The sequence below is a fragment of the Chenopodium album genome, chromosome 21 (assembly GCF_948465745.1).
Source record: "Chenopodium album chromosome 21, dcCheAlbu1.1, whole genome shotgun sequence".
NCBI classification, from domain to species: domain Eukaryota; kingdom Viridiplantae; phylum Streptophyta; class Magnoliopsida; order Caryophyllales; family Amaranthaceae; genus Chenopodium; species Chenopodium album.
Window position 1 is genome coordinate 40,602,486 of NC_137854.1, and position 20,300 is coordinate 40,622,785.

A 20,300-nucleotide genomic window follows, 5' to 3' on the forward strand; every position below is an offset into this window, starting at 1 on the left:
TTAAAACCAATGGGATGAACATGATGAATAAGAGAGAATTACACCTTCACGGTGTACTGTGGACAACAAACATAACAATATAAAAGTGCTATAACTTTCAATTTAAAGTACTTCAACATTTGATCATATTTCAACGTTTGTAATATTTGTCACAAAAATGATTATAACATTTGTAATATTTGTCCATTTTAATAGGTTGCTTTATTTTTATTTTAACAATTGATTAAATTGACTGAAGGACAACAAACTAAACTACTCCGTAATTTATAATAAACAAAACAACAAGTGATAATATAGTTTATGTGAGAAATTACATTCTTTTCAATTTCATGTAACACCTTATCCATGTGAGGAAATACTAGCTAGGATTAAAAAGGAAAACAATGAAAAAAAAATACGTGTCTTGATGTCCCTTATAGAGTATATAAATCGATCCTGAGCTTCAACTCTTAAGCTGATGATTGAAGCCCACGATTGGTTTATATACTCAATCGGTGCTTATTAGAAAAACAATACAAAAGCAATGAAATCGTTCAAATTGAGAAAGAAAATAATCTGATAAGCTCTCAACAACGTTTCCGTGGTATGCAAATGTGACCACTAACATGCCAAGTTTCACCTTCATCATCATGCTTATGATTCTTCAATCTATGTTTATTTCTTGTGAAGAATGTGTTCCACACTTGGCTAAACACATGACTTGAAAAGTTTGTCCAAACAGCCGTGGAATTTTCATACCTAGTATGCGTTACGCGCCTAAAATGACCAACGTCTTCATTTTTATGTATGTCATTGTGGTCGATATCCAAGATAAAGATATCTCCATAAGGCCTCACGGAATGGATGAAGTGTGGCATGGAGATAGGGTCACAAGAAACAGCAGCAAGATCCGCGACCACAACTAGGCTCTTTCCATCAGGACTAAAGAATGGATGGTTCACATGCCCGGCTAAGTCATGGCCTCGACTTCCAACAACTCTCACACACACATTTGGATCGTCTGACTTCATTATATACACGGCGAAGTAGCCTGTGTCTAGACCATGGTCTTTATCGTCTGAAGCTCTATTGCGGTTCGATGCAAATACAATCCACTCTCCGCTTGGAGACCATTCACAATGAGTATCAATCCAAGGACCATTTGTAAGCCTTGTTATTTTACCTCCATCGTCATCTCCGTTCTCTAAAGAGTTTAAATCTTCTATAACGTAGAGATTTTTGTATCTTTCCGTTCCTCCGTCTCTAGTTGATCGAAACACTAGTTTTGTACCTGTTATTGGAATTGACTATCATTTTGTTACTCCCTATATATTTTTTTTAAATAAGCTAGAGTTGGATTTGCACATTTACCGACACACAACTATAACCATCAATATCTTTAATTATTAGTAAAAACAATATAAATTTATAAAAGTAGACATTATGACAAATTCAACAACATATAATTATATGATGATATTTATATACTACCTCCGGATCGTATATGTAGCTTTGGGGTAAAATTTGTGAGATATAAAAAAATTCCAAAGTTGCATATAAAAAGGTCCGGAGGTAGTATTATATATATATATATATATATATATATATATATATATATATATATATATATATATATATATATATATATATATATATATATATATATATATATTGGTAAAAAAAAATTAAGACAGTGATAGATACTCCCTCCGTTCCTAAATGTTTTTTACGTTTTCATTTAGGGTGTTTCTTTTTATTCTTTACATTTAGTATTTTTTCTATTTTTGTCATAAATTTTGGGCAAGATTACCCTTACTTTACAATTTTTATACTCAAAAGTCCTTACTTTTCCATGTGTTATTGTATTTTTTGTACTATTTAATAGTTTTTCAACACTTATTATTACTTTCTCTCTCCTCTCTCCTCTAATTTCTTGACCCCACATGCTCAACATTGTATTTTCAATAAAATTGTACTTTAAATTATTGAAATATTCTAACATATCTCTACTTTACACAATTTCTTAATAACCGAGCATAATTCCAAACATATAAAATACTCGTATTAGGGAACGGAGGGAGTATACGAATAGCAGAAAATCTCAACTCTAACTTTTTTTGTGTTGACTTAAGGGAGTAATAAATGTATAGAGTAAAGTGTTGACTTTTTTTGTTTGAGTTGTCTGAATATTTAAAAGATTAGTTGTGGTAAATTGTACCGTTTGAAAGAAAACAGATCGATTTATACGAAGCATATAATAAGTGAATTGTAGTAAATCGTACCGTTTGGATTGGTACATGGGAAGGCATTATTGAAACCATTTGTAAGCTGTTTCAATTGATGATCACCAGCATTGGTAGCGTCTAAGATTGCGAATATCTCAACAGTTCCATTGGGATGGAAGGCAGGCCCCATACATACATACAATGTATCCTTGTTCGGATCTTGGCTCCAAACTGGAGCAAACACGCTGTTCGACTCATTTGCCTACATATATTACGCGTGAATAAGAGTTGATTTGAAAATAATTAATCTCAATATAATGGTTATTTTTGTAATTTTTTTTTTAGAAAACTACAAGAGCGGATAATGAGAATCGATCTCTCAGAATTAGCCGGAGGGAAGCTCTAAAAACCTAAGTTATCCCTCACTCTCAATTCTTATACTTGTTTGTTAACACGATATTAAAAGAATAAGACGTGTGCAACATGTGCATGTGTAGATGTGTTACACAAATAATACAATAAATTGAATTAGTATTCCTTCAGCATACCTTAAATACAGAGTGCATTCCACTGCTATCAACAACATAAACTGTCTTGAACTCATTATCAACAAATGCAAGCTTGGAGAGATCTTTGGCAAACGATGGGAATGCTCCCGATAACCTAAATAAATCAACATTTGGCTCTGGTGACTGGATTTCTTCGAGCTTATCTAAGAGGTCAGCACCATCCTGTAATAAATAATTATGTAATGACGTTAATTATTTTTTTTAAGGTAAAAAGAAGGACCCTACTAAGCCGGCACCTCTCACAGGTTTAGCCAGCCCAGCTCCGCAGGTCATTGCTTGAGAGTAGAAGGGGGAGATAACTCCCAAGCATCTTGTAGTTGTTGTGGCTCGACCTCATGACCTCAAAGTCACAAGGTGAATTCCCCACCAATTCTACCAAGCTTTGTTTGGCAATATATATAATGTCGATGATGAAGCTATATATATATATATATATATATATATATATATATATATATCTATTTGATTGCAAGTGTATGTATAATAAATTAAATTTTTATAAACTATTTTTGCATAGATTAGTACGTAATAATGCTACCTTATCGATGGATTCTGTATTACATCGGTGATAACCAATACGCATCTCACCATTAAAGTCAGCCATCACAAAGGGGTTATAATGGTCAGCCATAGGTTTGGTATTTTGAGTGATTTTTATTGCATCTTGTGCCCTTGTACTGTCAAAAATCTCGATGTGTCGATATTGATCAATGTCCCGTTTAACATGCTCGAAATCTGATTTCTCACGAATAGTTACCACCGCCACCTTGGTTTCATCGATGGCTGCTGGAGTTATAGCATCGATGTGATCAGGAGTGACACGTGTAACATCTGATATGAGACAGTGATTGTCACTTACATTAGCTCGAAACACACCCCAATGCTCACCAACTAACCTGTGAAAGTAAAGGACATTTTCACTCCCCCATGTTGGCCATCCACCACCCTCGACAACCAACTCGCGGCTGTAGGGCTCCTCTATGTTCATCACGAAAATGTTGGTGTTTAGATAGTCAATCTCTCCATCCCAACCGCCCGGCTTTCCTTCAAAGGATGCAACTGCTATCTTTGTTCCGCATGGTGATACAGCGGGGTTTAGATCAGCTTGTCCTGTTTAGAAAATTTGAGAGCTATGTATGTAAATCATCATGGTTTTTAATTTATTGCTAGTACATTTAATTTGTAACAAAAGAAACATAGTAGTCAAATAACAAAATATTAGTGTTGGGATGGAGGGGTAGAGAAGATCAAAGCTATGTAGTTTCACAAAACCCAAAGCATATCTAGTTTCATAAAGAGAAAATTGTGAAAAATGACCTTTTAAGTGAAAAATTGTGAGAAAGGACCTTTTAATTTGTAACAAAAGAAATGGCCACGCAAGCTCACCCAAGTACCCATACAAACAAAATACAACTTAAAAGGTCCTTTTTTTTTACAAGTTTTCATTTAAAATGTCATTTTTTAAAAAGTCAATCACTTAAAAGGTCCTTTTTCACAATTTTCTCTTTCATAAATAAACAAATATTTTAATGGCATCAATTTCTCTTTCTTTTATTTTTTTTTAAAAAAAAAAGAAAAAATTGATGTAATTATGGAGGTTGAAGCTTAAATCTATATAGTTTGTGAATAATAATATGGCAAGCAAAAGCTACATCTCTTATAGCTATCAATTAAGAAATTAAAGTAATTAAATAGATCAATAAAGTAAGAGAGAAAGTGAGTGAAAATGTGACAATATTATAACTAGTGTGTGCTGCAGCCGATGTCTTAGCCTGTTACTTTGAACAGTACACTAAATTAGATAGGCAAGTTCAATTCACTCTTTGTTTGAAATGAAGCGTACTGATTTATTTCACGAAAAACTTCATGCATAATATAAATAAATGTTACTCGTATTATTATATGTTCTAATATGTAGTGGTAGTCATTTTAATTATGACTACTTCAAAATTATAAAAAAAAAGGACATTTTGTGAAAAACTACTTTTTAAAACATTTTTTTTGCGAGAAACTACCTAATAAAAAAATGTTGTAAAAAACTACCTTATAAAAGGGTAAATGTTGTAAGAGACTGTTGGTTGTAGTGCTTCAAAATAGTGTTAGTCAACGTATTTCCTATTTTTAAGTGTTATGGTTATTGGTCTGACTTAGTCTATTGTTTGTTGAGATAATTTGGTAGGTAGTGCACTAGTGGACTAGTGGGTCATGTGTTACATGCATCATGTCAGTAATGCTTCCATTATTCTAGTTGTTAGTTATTTTGCTAGTCTATATAAGTCGTGTAATCTTTGGTATTAAGGTAATCAAGTCATTAATCTTTCTCCCTTTATAAACTCAACATGGTATCAGAGCTTCAGGTTAGATCCGGGAAGGGAGAGAAATGATGAAAAAAAAGGAGGTGAGTGAAACAAATTAAAATATCAGTCGCGTTTGTTGTGAGTAAAAGAGTCGTGAGGTTTGAGTGTAAGACACGGTGAGTTTTTTCTTTTCAGAATGAATTTTATTTTTTGTGTGTTTAGTCATTGTAGAAATGGGTGCGTTTAATGTGTCGATGGGTGTTTTTCGTATTAGTTGTCGCGGTCGTGGGTATGCAAGTGGTAGTACTTATCGTCGAGGTGGTCATGGTTATGAAAAAGGTGGAGGTCGTGGTGGCTACGGAAGTAGAAGCGGTGGTCATGATGTAAACCATCTTCAAATCCAAGTATTGTGTTCTTATTTGTGTTCATGTTTGGGTCGTGGTTGCTCAGTGTTGGCAGTAATGAATTCCATGTCGATATGGAAAAGTCGAGTGTATGTAGTTGCATGGTTGTGGTCATAGTTTCCGTTCGTGGAAATAGCATCATCCAAGTCGAGGTCCAAGTCGTAGTCGTGATGAAGAAAGTCGAAGAGGTCGTGATTATGCAAAAAATAAGTGTCGTGGTTATGTCGAGAAATTCGTGGTTGTGCTGCCTTGAAAGTCGTGAGTTAAAGCATGTCGTGTTCAAGTCGAAGTCCGTCGTCGCAATATGGTCGTTGGTGTTGGTGGCTTTGAAGCAAGGGGGTGTGTTGGTTGTAGTGCTTCAAAATAGTGTTAGTCAACGTATTTCCTATTTTTAAGTGTTATGGTTATTGGTCTGACTTAGTCTATTGTTTGTTGAGATAATTTGGTAGGTAGTGCACTAGTGGACTAGTGGGTCATGTGTTACATGCATCATGTCAGTAATGCTTCCATTATTCTAGTTGTTAGTTATTTTGCTAGTCTATATAAGTCGTGTAATCTTTGGTATTAAGGTAATCAAGTCATTAATCTTTCTCCCTTTATAAACTCAACAGAGACTACCCATGGTCAAAAAGTCACCGTTGACTTTTATTTCCCGGCTTTGATCACGTGACGTGCCAATTAAGAAAAAAGAAGGGAAATGGTGAATTAAAAGTCACGTGATCGGCACGTGATATGGTCAACGCCGGAAAATGAAAGTCAATGGTGACTTTTTGACCAATAATGGTAGTCTTTTACAACATTTACTCTTTTATAATGTAGTTTCTTACAACATTTTTTTTATTAAGTAGTTTCTCGCAAAAAAAGTGCTATATAAGGTAGTTTTTCACAAAATGTTCTATAAAAATAAAAGACATTTATGCATGAAGTTAAATTTTCATAATTACATCAAGAAAAAAAAAAGATGGGAAATGAGGATAGAGAACAAACCTGGTGGAGTAAGGCGAGTAGTTTCTCCCGTCATGAGATTGGTCTTGTAGACGGCGGTCCAAGGCTGTCGACGTTTGGGTGCAGGGTCCTTGGTGGTGACATAGATAAGATGATCACCAGCAATAGACCCACTATCTTCCATACGTACACCATCAAAGGTGTCATAAATATGTGAGAATTGGAACACTTTAAACATAGGAGGGTCATCATCGTGTCGTAGAGCCAAGTGAAGGGTTTCTAGGCCGTTACATCGTTCCGATACAAAAATCAGGCCGGTTATTCGGCCTGAATCGATATCATCTTCTCCAACATCCGAACAAGTTAGCTTCGGATGTTGGATAATTTTTTTAAGGGCTTTGGGTGGAACAAATTGACCATTATAGTTGTAGGACACTTCATCAGTCATGCAAATCTCATCGTCTTTCGACGTCGTTGATGAGATTGGACATGAGTAGATGTCTAGTTGAACTGTTGGACGATAGGTTGTGAAGAAGGAAAGACTTCCCCTATGTTCTTCTTCCATTTCTTTTCTTGATTTAATTTTACTACTAGCTTAGTAAAAGGAATTATATATGTGTACATTCATTCATGCGTGTTACTTATATATATATAGTTCTTATATATTTTGCAAATGAGACAAAAATTAGCCTAATAAATTGATTGCAATTTGAGCATTATTTGACTTGGAAAAAACTAGGAGCTACTGAGCTGGCTTAGGGTATGGATCTCATCAGATTGACAGTTAATTATTAAGTTACTAACACTATATATTAATATACTTCATAAGTTATTAGTGACTTGGACATGTATGGTCAACTTAATATTATGAATTAGGCCGTAATTTTTTATGTACAAGTCAATTATATTAGCCTTTCCACCTTAATTTTAAAAAGGGCGAAATCGTGTTCTTTACTAAAGAGAGAAGCTTTGACTTTTATGTAAGAAAGGAATCCCATGCCAAACCCTAGCTGCCTCCTATAGTCCTATACTAGCTAGAAGCCTTGTAGCTCTACTCAACAAATGAATCCAAGGTGTTATTTGGTTGCCTTTAGTTTCTATAGACACTCAAAATTCCCATGAATTTCTTTTTATACAACTACAATTAGTTTTTGGCCTAGACTGGGGGTGTTAATTGAGTTGAGAAACTCGCGAGCAACTCGAGATCGACTCGGTCGACGCTAGGTCAAAATCCGACTCGAGTTGGCTCAACTAGAATTCGACTCGACTCGAAACCCTAACGAGCCCGAGTCGAGCAAGCTACAACTCGACTCGATAAGTTCGCGAGTAGTTCGATAATTTTTAATTATTAAAATATTATATATAAATTTATAAGAATTGTTAAAAATAAATAAATAAATGTACTCCCTCCGTGTTTTTTTAAGTGTTACACTTTCCATTTCCGGCCGTGTTTTTTTAAGTGTTACACTTCCTTTTTTGGAAAAAAGCTACATTTTTTTCCTCTCACATTCATTACTTTTCAATAAAGTATTAACCCCACTATCTTTCTTTTACAATTTTCTAATACTCCAACTACCCCACCTACCTCTTATTTTATTAAAGTCAATTAAATTGCTTAAAACTATGTGTCGGTCAAACTGTAACACTTAAAAAAATACGGAGGGAGTAACATTCATTCACTTAAAAAAAAGAACCTTAGACACTTCTCCTCCTAAGTTCATTCACAGCCGTATATACTCCTCTCTCCTTGTATTTTTGCTTTGTTTTTTCTCTTTCATTCTCAAATCTCAAGCAAGCTCATAAAAATCTCAAATCTCAAACAATAAGCTAGCTTAAGATATGAATTGAAGAAAGAAGAAAGGTTCAAGATCAAGTAAAGTAAAAGAAAATTTTAACAAGAAACCAACTTTTAATATTGCAGTTGCATTTTGTTACTCTCTTTTGTTATAGCCTTGTAGATCTGTAGTTGTTCTTATATTTTATTAGATTATCGGTAAAATTTATTCAAGAAGTTGGACAATTTTTAATGTTCTTGAAGAATTAGAGATTAATTTGGGCGTTTTGTCTAGTAGATCTACCCGAATTTTAAAATTAATTTGGGCGTTTTTCCGGTAGATCCAGTCGAATTTTACAATTTACTTGAGCATTTTTTCCCAGTAGATCAATTTTACAATTAATTTGGGCGATTCAGTGATTGTAATATGTGTGGACAAGGATACAATCAATTTGGTGTTTGCAATTTGGGTGTTTTCAGTAGATCTAGCTAAGTGAGCAATCAAAGCTTAACGAGTCACGAGCCGAGTCGAGCTACGGAAAAATTAAACGAGCACGAGTCGAGCAGTAGGTTAACGAGCTTAGCGAGTAACGATCACAAGTCGAGCACACCTTAGCTCGCGATCGACTCGCTCGATTAGCACCCCTAGCCTGGACGATGCCCCAATTCATTTCGTATATTAAAAATTATAACAAAATAAAGTGAAACATATTGGTGGTTTTATAAACATAAATCATTTTTAAAATTTTGTAAATACAATTTTACAACAAAATTTATTATTTAATATGCAGTAATCTAAATGTTATTACTATATCAGTTTGTTTTAATTAAAGGGATTTTTTTTTAAATTAATCATCTGTCATAATAAATTTCTTCGAGTAAATAAATTTTGTGGTAAAAAGAAAAAACATGTAATATTGTTATGCATTTTTGGGTTACATATTTTAATTAACACCACATAGCTAAACCAATCCGATCCATAGCTAAACCACATATCCGATTCAACAGCTCTTTCATATAATTTCTTTCATATAATTGATGTGAAACTAAAAGATAAAAGCAGTATGAAAGGTACTGTATGACATAAACGGATATGGTAACGGCTTTCCCGTAGTACAACATAATTCACGATCCGTAGTGTACGGCCTATTGCAAAGGACTATACGGTGGTTTATTAATTAAGCATACGAAAGTAATCAATGCACCGCTCTTAACGCGTAAGACCATTAATTATTATGCGGCTGATTGCAATTTTTGTTCTCTACATTATTAATAACTTAGTTAATTAATAAAAATAAGCATATTAAATTATTAATAAGGTATTATTCTTTGTCACTCATGAAACTTTCTTTAAAAAAATTAAAAAAAAAAAAAAAAATAGCGTTGTACGGAGTATAATACACGGTTTAATGTTAAAAAGGACAATTTGAGAATCGTAAACATGTATGCGTATTATTCTTTAGGTGAAGAGTCAACCATAAGTTATAAATGGTGAGGTGATGCATGTGAGACGATGACCCGTAAAGTACGTGCCCATGTTATTAAGTTCTTTCATATGTCTCCGACACTACTACTTCCCCCAATATAACAAGAAAAAAGAAAAAGGGTACAATATTCAAATGAGGCACAAGAGAAAATCAATGTAAAAAGACGAGAAAACATCGATTTTTTCGCTGTTTTCGTAAAGATATGTGGACTTTGGTATTTGGAGATAGTTTTAAGAATGTGAAAAATTAAATAATGTGAATGTTAATCAAATTAATTGGTTACAGTATTTAAAGTAAAAGTAAATTTCATCTACACTATTGTTATATCATCCATTCATCCCATATGTGGTTGTGCTACAACAACCAGAAATAAATAAAAATAAAATAAAAAATAAAATAAAATAAAACAAAAAATTCTAGCTCTTCAATTTATAGAAAAAACAACTTCAACTTATAATTAATAACTAGTGAGTAGCCCGGACATTGCCCCGGGTTACTACTTACATAGTTGTGCAATTGATAATTTTAAGAGTATCTAGTAGTGTGTATGTAGTATGTGTCTTCAATACTTTATAGTACAATATTATTTATTGTGCAAGGTTAAAACATAATTGACAATTAGCCTAGATAGTTGAACAATAACCTTTTTTTTAAGAGGGTCACGTGTTCGAACCTTCTCATCTATATATTTTTTTCAATATAGTTGAGACAATATGGATTATTGTTGGTTGTGTGGATGATGTGGCATATTAAGGTGTTGAGTGGATGACATGGCATACTAAGAAATTGAGAATGACGTGGCAAAATAAGGGAGTCTACGTAGCGCATAGACGTTTTTAGTAACGTGTAACGTCTTTTAATAGATTAGTATAGATTAGTATAGATATTACCAACTTTATTTGAAGTTAATAATCACATATCATACATTCATACTATTTAAAATTAATTAATACTCCGAATAAATTAAAATAAAACAATTGATAGCTATAATTATATTTGACTTCCAAATTAAATTACCTTAACTATGGAGTAAGATAGAGTGAAAGAAAGAGTGTGATAAGTTTCTAAAAAAAACTTTTATGCTAGCTAACTAGCTTTCTCTATTTTTTTAATACTAGTAGTAGTAACACTTGACAAATATTTAAAACATACAAAGTATACTTGTATATAATAAATAGTTTCCATTTGCACACATTTATAGGAAGTTGAATAAAACAACAATTATAGTTATGTTTGTTTGATCAAAGGTGTATAAAAAAAATGGGGCTCCTAGTTCATTATCTGATCTGTATATTTAACTGAAAATTTGACCTTGTTTCAGGATATAATTTTTGGTTCATTCCTTAAACACATTAAAAATATAATTATAGTTGATGAATAGTTTGAACCAAATTTTATTACCAAAGACTTATCCTTTCATGATTTGTTTCAATCCAAATCTAATGAATGATACACAGTGTAATTGAAAATGGAACCAAAAACTAGTTAGTTGGCTACACCTTGGAAACTTGAAAAAGTATGAGTACACCTTAGAAACTCGAATACCTTAGGAGTATAGCTTAAAAAAAACCCAAACAAATTTTATAAAAGTTGTTAAATAAATAAGCAAAAATCAAAATGATACATGTATTAAGAATTAGGTAAAATAATAAATGATGTTGATGGAGAGGAGAAGAGAGGAAAGAATTAAAGTGAGCTACTCCACTTAGGCACTTACAAGAGTTATAATTTATTAGATTAAAGTCAATTAATTAATTTACCTAAAGTTAGATGTCGGTCAAAATATACAATACTTGAAAAAACAGAGGGAGTATGTACGACATATGTTATTGTATTTTTATTAGTCAACAAATGAATCAACATAAGCATATATGTAAGTAAGGCATACATTATTGTATTTTAATTATATGCATAGATTTGTAAATATTCTCTCCATTATTTCAAATATAATTGACTCATCAACTCATTAAGAGGACATTAACATGATCCTTTGCTAGCTAATTACGTCCAAAATCATCTCTAAGTTTCTAGCTAGCTATCTGCCTAAATTTATAAGTTAATTTATTAATATCATCATTTCATATTCTATAAATTCTTAAAACTAAGTGTTGTAGAAATGCAAGTTGTTTGATTTCACGTGGTACCTTGTTGTACGCCATAACTTCTCAATCAAGAAAGCATAACCTTAATTATCAATGTCAATAAATCATAAAAATAATAACTGCCAAACAAAGTAATTTAACTAATATTTAATGAAGCCAAGAATTCTATATAATAGGATCATATCTACCAATTTTTATAACATCACTACACTTCTTTTAGAGAGAACTTAACAAATAAAAGAGAGAATAATGGGAAAATGGGAAAGCTCAATTTTGACGAAATTCGTCCTTATTCTAAGTTTTGCAACAGTCTCTTTTGCCAATTCCAATAGTGGTTTACGTGCCTTCTATTTGGTTCAGCAGGTATGTACATATATACTTTGTTTCGTATACGTATTCATGTTCATATATTTTTGTAAATCTCTTTGTTTTGATATTGATCAATGGATATATATAGCTATGAATTCCTAATATACACGTTTGCTTACGAACATGATTTCGTGCAGTGGCTAGGATCGTACTGTAACCAAAGAGGGACGAAATGTTGTTACCCACCTACAGGGAAGCCTAGTCCAGATTTTACCATCTATGGATTTTGGCCTTACTACAGGGACGGTAGTTTCCCCTACAACTGCGGCGATGACAACTACGACGTTGGTCGGGTATGTTCTTATAGAAACTTTGATCATTTTAATTATTATTATTATGTTCTTGAATTGGAATGGTAGTCGTATGTTACTTTTTATTACAAAAATAATTGTATATGTATACAAAAATTAACCATGACATTGTTGTAAATATCTTACTATATTATTTAATTCAAAGTGAGCCGTACATAATCATTTGGTTTCGGAATATTGAATATCTATTAAGGAGTATATATATAATATATAAGTTGGTTCAATTCAAGTCTTAGGGTGGTATAGGACAAATTTTGTCGACATCATTTTATTTAAAGCTCTGTCTTTAATTCCTTAAAAAACGCTAATAAAGTTGATTTTGGTATGCAGATTAAGTTCTTGGAGACCAGGCTACGAAAGGAATGGCCATCATTTACATGCCCACAAATAGGAAGGAAGTTTTGGGTGCACGAATGGAACAAGCACGGAACCTGCTCGAAATCCTCCCTAGGCGAAATCCCCTACTTCCAAGCCGCTCTAAACCTCAAGAACAAGGCTAACGTCTTCAAGGCCCTCGCCCGAGCTGGGATTAAGCCAAACAACCGATTTTACTCCCTTAAGTCCATCAAAAAGGCGATCACTCGATCAATCGGGTTTCACCCTTGGGTTGTATGTAACCATAATGCTCAAGGGAAAAGCCAGATTTGGCAAGTCACATTGTGTGCTGATAAAACTGGGAGGAAGCTCGTTAATTGCCCTTACATTCCTAGAGGACGTGGTAATTGTGCCTCCAAAATTATGTTCCCTTCCTTCTACTAATTAAGGGTACTAATTAATGCAAGCTTAATTAGCTATTTTTAAAGCTCAATTTGCTTGTGTATTTAAGATGTCGTATCAATTATTACTACGTATGTGTTTTTGTTGCACCTTTTTACTAAGCAACAAGCATTATATTTTATTTTTTATTAGTCATTGTATTCAAACAAATCGATGTGGTATTGTGTATATTCAATATTCAATCCGGTCGATTCATGTGATTACATATATATATGAAATGTTATGATTTTATTTCAAGTTCGGAATATATACTCCCTCTTATCTTTTAGCTAGTAAAGGTCTTTTTAATTGTTTGCGTTTTAATAGTGGCTATTATTAAGAAACTTTGATGTACTGTACTGTATTACATATGTAATTTGCAATGAATTTAGCGAGATCTTATATTATAAGCACTAAAATTTTACTCAAACGTACAAATTAAATAAAACAAAGTGCATGGGACTTTTTCATATGCTGGATCACATGAATTGGAAAAAAAAAAATATGTATATATATATATATATATCTTTAAGGAACAAGATCGAGTAGTGATCTTAGCCGTTTGTGTAAAGAATTTAAATGGATTTATTTTGCTCACAAATTTGGTCATTAATTCGTTATTTATGATGTTGTTTCATAATAGGAACGTCAAATGATGTCTAGCTTGGGTTCATACCATGATACCAAATTACCAATACCTTAAAATGTAGTTAGTACTATATTTTACTTTTATATTCTCTAGAATAATGTTCCCCTCTTTTTCCTTTTTATGGTCCTAATAACATGGGTTGTTCTCTATAGTACGAGTACAAAATTATTTGCGATCTCGGAATAATACGAGTACCATGTATATTTGAAGAAGCTACCAAAGTTAAAAATATTGTTATCGATTAACGGGGATATAAAGATCGCAAATACAACACAACGTACAACTATAATTATTCATCTAAAATTTGTACTCACCAACTTAATTTGTTGAAATTCAATGTAAACCTACTTATAAGTGTCTCGCATTGGAAAAAAGAGGAATGATGACTCCACTTTATTCAGTATAAAGTAGAGGAGTTACTTTTACTATTGCCTTAGAAAGGTGCAAAACTACAAACACAAAACTATATGAGAATATGAGATAGTATGTGTACACTTTGGAATCAAATCAACTAAGTATAGTCATTGTATACGATAATTGGAGTGAGGTAGCTTTGTTATCTATCTATTAACCTATACTAAAAGCGAATCTAAAATGACACTTGTCACAATGTCATTAACAATTTTCCCGCCCATTTCACTTTCCGTTTTTACGAAGATTCTTTAAGGAAAACATTTTATAATAATAAAAAATATCTTTCTTCCACTTAAAATTCTTAACAATAATAACTCTTCATATACCCAACTAATATATTTTTATATTTACTTTTGAATTATTATCATGAGTATAATTTTTTTTTTATAAAATTCAATGCAATAATAACTCTTTAAAAATTTAATAACAACCGTGCATTGCACGGGATTTAAACTAGTTTTATCTGATATTTGCGAATACAAACTTATATTGATACTTCGTATATATAAATAGGACTAACATTAAGAAACAAAGGGAGTGTTTTTTTTTTTTCCTAATAAAGTTGACTGATTCATTTGAAGCAATAAATTAGTTGATTGACTGATTACCCCTTATTCAATATCAACTAAAAAAAAGGGAGTGACGTAAATAACTTATGCCGGTGAATCGGCTTGATCTGTGCCTATTATTCCTTTTATATGAGGACAATGAGGTTCAGTCTTCTTTCTTGTTTTACTATTCAGGTATTTATGATGGTGGTGGTGGCAGCCTATACCTTATAATTTAATTGCATAGCCTATAAATATATGTTTTGAGCATGATTTACATATACATAAAATCCTTTTTTTTTAACTATTTTCTTATTATTGACTTATTGTACAAAAAAAAAAAACGGTGATTTACACATTGGTAAAATACTCGTATAGTCGTATGATTTTTACTGACGGACACCCCACAGGCCCACACGCCATCGGTGCAAATCTAACACCGTCTAACAGTCATTAATTAACTCTAGCGTGGAATATTACACCGAATGCATAAACGGTCATTAATTAACGACAATCAGGTCCTTAATTAATATCGGTATTTTCTGCAGAAAACAAAAACCTGAAACCTACCTACATGCTACATGAAATATTACTCAAATTTCAAAAGGAGATTGTACAATGAAAGAAATAAAGAACATATAAGTATATGAATTTAAATAAACGCAAATTTATAGCAGTTTATTTTTAATTTCATATTCGTATAACTCATAAAATTACAACATCAAAATAAATTAAATTCACTAATAAGAGGGAAAATAATGAGGAGTTGGGCTGATAGAGTAATGAGTATTAAGGTTTAGGAGGTGGGTAGGTTTGGTTACACAGAGAGGGGAAGTGCAAGTTTTAAAATTGTTGGATTTTACGATAAGTGAAAATAAGGTGAAACTAGTGAGGCTTTAGATATCCATCATTTATCTTTGTCAAAACATAATTATATAAATGGACTTATCTTACGAACTTATTTAAGAAAATTAAGAAAATACAAAATCATAGAGAAAAGGCAAATAAGAAGTTAGGGTAGTCTTTTCGATCACAAGATTGTTGTCATGAGTTATGGTACATTTATGATGTACCTCTATAACTCTATTGCCTCTAGATTCATTTTCATGGATCAAATTAAATCAAGTCGGATCCAAATTAAACTAGGTTGTTATTTTATGGGTACACCGTATACATCCATCTTATATCACATTATGCATTTCTATACTCCATTTAGTTTCAATATCATACGAAGTACAACTCTACAAGTTAACTTTTTAATGAACAAATTATTCTCATTTTCCTTAAAGAAAAGTTAAAGACAGGAAGAAGCTGAGATTCTCAAATACAGTAATTTCTACGCATTTTAAGACTCTTGTGTACACGTTTACCCGTACTAGTTGTACTCCCCATGATCCTTTGTGTACGGCCTTATAATTGTACCATATTTTATAATTTCATTTTATTTTTAATATCCCACTACCTAACTAAAAGTCTAAAACAAATAACGGTACATTCAACGTATTAAAAACTCTATCTTCGTGGATTAACGGTGTGTCGGCTCATTCCACATGAAATTGACGAACTTGTTTTATTTTTATAGATATTATCTTTTCTTCTATCCATTATTAATCATTATAGAAGATAACGGATCGTAATTTTCATAATACGAAGTATAAATTATCAATCACGTATCATTAGTTGATTAAATCTCTTAATTTTTCCTAAATTATCTACGTTTAATTAACCTAAGATGTTTCGTCAATGATTATAAAAGTGTGTAGTTGGGAACTATATAACTAAATTATGAAAATGTAGCAAGTGGAGGGGAACATAACCTTAAGGCACCTCACCTTTCAGCTTATCAATAACATGCATATTAATTGATTTATAAGTCAACTACTATATATATGCCGTTACATGTGGAAATAACCGTAATTAGTGGTTGTATGTTTTAAGTTATAAGATGTAGTATTACATATCAATAACATGTGCATGTCTTCCTTAAGTCAAACCATGTGAATAACCGTCATTGCTTGCATGTACAATGTCCGATTGATGGCCTCCAAGTTCAAGCAAGTTCCCATGTTTGTTACCTACAAAAACTCCATGTTCTATCGGAATGTATTTGTTGTACCTTTTTACGGCCGTAGGCTCGCTCGTAGCCTTGTGACGAGTTTGGGTAAAGATCAAAGTTAACAATATATCCTACAAATATATTCACTACATAATACTCCGTATCTTAATATAAATAATACTAAATATATTATTCATCTAATAATATTGATACAAAAAATATATCACACATTTTTTTCCTTTAATATTGATTATCTCATATCTTTAACATTTTGTAACGACTATTAACCCTCTAAAATTTGTATATCATCTCTTAATATTACGTCGTCTATATCATGTTTATTGATGGAGGCTAACTATTAGTTAATTGATTGATCAGAATTCATTAACTATGAAGAGTGAATTAAATGTCACTCAGAACTTATATTTCTAGTTGCCACATTATGATGAAAGTTATGTCTAATTGATTTCACTTCTATATTACCTCATTTTTACTCCAAAAAGTCGCCAATAATCGTGTTCTTACTATTAATGGTTAAATTTTAATTTGAACATTAAATTTCTCCATTTAATTCAGTATCATGAAAGTCATACAATCTCCTACATCTTTTCCTATATACTCTTCCTTGAATTTTGTGTTTGTTCTATATCAAATCTATATTCTTGAGTGCATGCTTCAAAAGTGGCATGTAAAAAGAAGTAAATATGCATGGAGATTGGAGAGCAACCGAGCAAATGGGTTAATGATTACCAGTTTACATGCTGTATTTCACAGTTCACTAATTGTGGTGCGGTATATAATTTCCAATTTTCCAAGATAAATTATGAGTACTTATTAGGGATTGTTCTCTTCACCCTAAAATAAACTTTTTATACTACTACGTACTTAGGGATTGTTCTCTTCACCCTATATAAATAAGTTTCATGTCTAATAAATTCATATAAGTTATAATAAGATCTAATAAGTTTAATAGGGTCTGATAAGTTCAATAAAGTCTAATAAGTTCCAATAAGTTAAATAAGGTATGATAATTTCCAATAAGTTTTAATCAATTCTATGGATACGGTCCAATAAGGTCCAGTAAATTCAACAAAGTTTAACAAGTTTTAATAAGGTCTAAAAAGTTAAGGTTAGTTCAAATAAGTTTAGTTGAGATAAGTTCAAATCCCCAATAAGGTGAAGAGAATACACCCTTAAAAAGCTATTTCATTTTTGCATATAAGTAAATTTTAAAAAATTAAAAATAAAAAAACTAAAACTTTTTTATGTGGTTGGCCATAGCCATCCACATCGGTCACTATGGGATTACTTAGTTAATAATATAAAGGTCACTTAGTCAGTGTTATAATGTTTAGCTTTTAATTTAAAGGTTAATTAATAAGAATAAATAAGGGTTACTTTATCGGTATAATAGAAGCTACTCGGTTAGTGTTATAAGGGTTATTTAGTTTATTTTTCTTGTAAGCGAATATGCTTAATATGATACTACATGTGCGAATGTGCGTGATACTTTTTATAGGTAAGATCGATAAATGCAATTATTTGATCCCTACATGTATCTCTTACCTATAGAAGTTTAAACAATAATGAAATCAATATGGGAATAAGTATGACATTTTAAGAATATAATGAATGAACAAATACCTTTATTTTCTATTTCTTCAACAATAAATTGGATTGAATAATTGAAGTTTATACTTGTATTAGCAAGAGATTTGCGTGACTAATATTTCAAAATTACATTGCATGAACTGTGAAAAGTAAAGTTAGATTAATTACAACAGTCTTTAATTTTAAATCTTGTATATAGAGTTAATATTTATTTTCGCATAAAATTTCATTGTATGTCTCATTATAGCACGTATTGTTAATTATAATTAAACTTGGGACTGAGTAGTTGAAATTAAAGTCGTACAATTTAATAGCATGAAGAGTTTATACGTCATGTTAATTATCTATGTTAAAATATTCTTAATAAAATTATTCTCATTCATTATTTGATAATCATTTTAAAATTAGTAGATGGAGTATATGCATGCAATTGTATTCGATCACAATGACGGGCTACCCTAATTCAACCTAATAATTATTCTCCATATAATTTGATGCCACTAGGTTAGACACACGTTATTATGTAATTAATGTAACAATCGTATAACATTATTTTTAAATACAATTTCTAAGGTGGTGGATATGTATTCCTACTTCCAAATACTATATATAACGGGCATATCTCCTCATTGAAATTCATCAAACTAAGCTTAAACATCTCATCATACAAAATTTAAGCTAAGATAAGAATAATTAGAAAATGGCAGAAAATAGGAGCTTGATGATTTTTAAGGTTGTTATAATGTTAAGCTTATCAACGGGTGCTCTTGGCTATCGAACTGGTGGTTTACGAGCTTTCTACTTTGTGCAACAGGTACATTTTTCATGTTGGTTTATTTTATCTTTATGCACTACTTAATTCGAGGTATCAATTTTGTACACATTATCACGAGTATTATTTTTTCAAGTTGGTGAGCCCTATATATTGAACGCGTTATTTCACACAGTGGCTAGGATCATACTGTAATCAAAGAGGAACAAAATGTTGCGACCCTCCAACTGGGAAGCCAAAACCAGATTTTACAATTTATGGGCTATGGCCTTACTACAACGATGGTAGTTTCCCCTACAATTGTGGTGATGACAATTATGACGTTGGCAGGGTAAATCTTCTACAACTAATGCATGCAATTAATCCTATTTAACCAATGATATGATTATTTTGTGCAAAATTATACGAGTAATATTTTTTGTTAAACTAAACCATTGACCGGATTTATAATAATATTGACTTGCATGTTAAAAAGTACAACAAAAATTTAAGTACACAAAAATTAATGTTCAAGTCAAAATGAAGCCTAGATTAGTAGATTGACTTATTAGTTGTTGTTCTAAATTAAAATTCTAATAAAAATTTCTCTTAATTAATGTATAGATTAAGTACATGGAGAAGAGGCTACAAGAATCATGGCCAACATTTACATGCCCACAAATCGGTAGGAAATTTTGGGTGCATTTGTGGAATAAGCACGGCACATGCACCAAAGACATTCTAGGTGAAATTGACTACTTTGAGGGTGCCTTGTACCTTAAGAAGAAGGTCAATATCTTACAAGCCCTAGCAAGATATGGTATCCGACCGGATAATCGATTTTACCCTCTCAAGACCATCAAGACCGCCATTGCTCGAGCCACCGGATTTCATCCATGGATTGTTTGTAACACAAATGCTCAAGGTAACAAGCAGATTTGGCAAGTCACTCTATGCTCTGATAAAACGGGGAAGAAACTCATCCAATGTCCTTACCTTCCTAGTGGACGTGGTAATTGCGACAATAATATCCAATTCTCCTCCTATTATTAA

General features: G+C 31.9%; 3 protein-coding genes across 3 annotated transcripts; 2 read left to right on the forward strand and 1 right to left on the reverse strand.

The window, feature by feature from the left end:
- Positions 1–566: 566 nt before the first annotated feature.
- LOC145600847 (uncharacterized) lies at positions 567–6,984 on the reverse strand. Its single transcript, XM_081656702.1, has 5 exons — positions 6,462–6,984; positions 3,312–3,883; positions 2,753–2,935; positions 2,262–2,466; positions 567–1,270 (listed from the first exon to the last, which is right to left on the reverse strand). Exons 1-5 carry the CDS (start codon positions 6,982–6,984, stop codon positions 567–569), a joined length of 2,187 nt encoding a protein of 728 aa, XP_081512828.1.
- A 5,009-nt stretch (positions 6,985–11,993) lies between these two features.
- LOC145602570 (ribonuclease 1-like) lies at positions 11,994–13,384 on the forward strand. Its single transcript, XM_081658757.1, has 3 exons — positions 11,994–12,145; positions 12,289–12,444; positions 12,793–13,384. Exons 1-3 carry the CDS (start codon positions 12,032–12,034, stop codon positions 13,219–13,221), a joined length of 699 nt encoding a protein of 232 aa, XP_081514883.1. The 5' UTR covers positions 11,994–12,031; the 3' UTR covers positions 13,222–13,384.
- A 5,774-nt stretch (positions 13,385–19,158) lies between these two features.
- On the forward strand, positions 19,159–20,300 carry LOC145602899 (ribonuclease 3-like). Its single transcript, XM_081659048.1, has 3 exons — positions 19,159–19,310; positions 19,444–19,599; positions 19,872–20,300. Exons 1-3 carry the CDS (start codon positions 19,197–19,199, stop codon positions 20,298–20,300), a joined length of 699 nt encoding a protein of 232 aa, XP_081515174.1. The 5' UTR covers positions 19,159–19,196.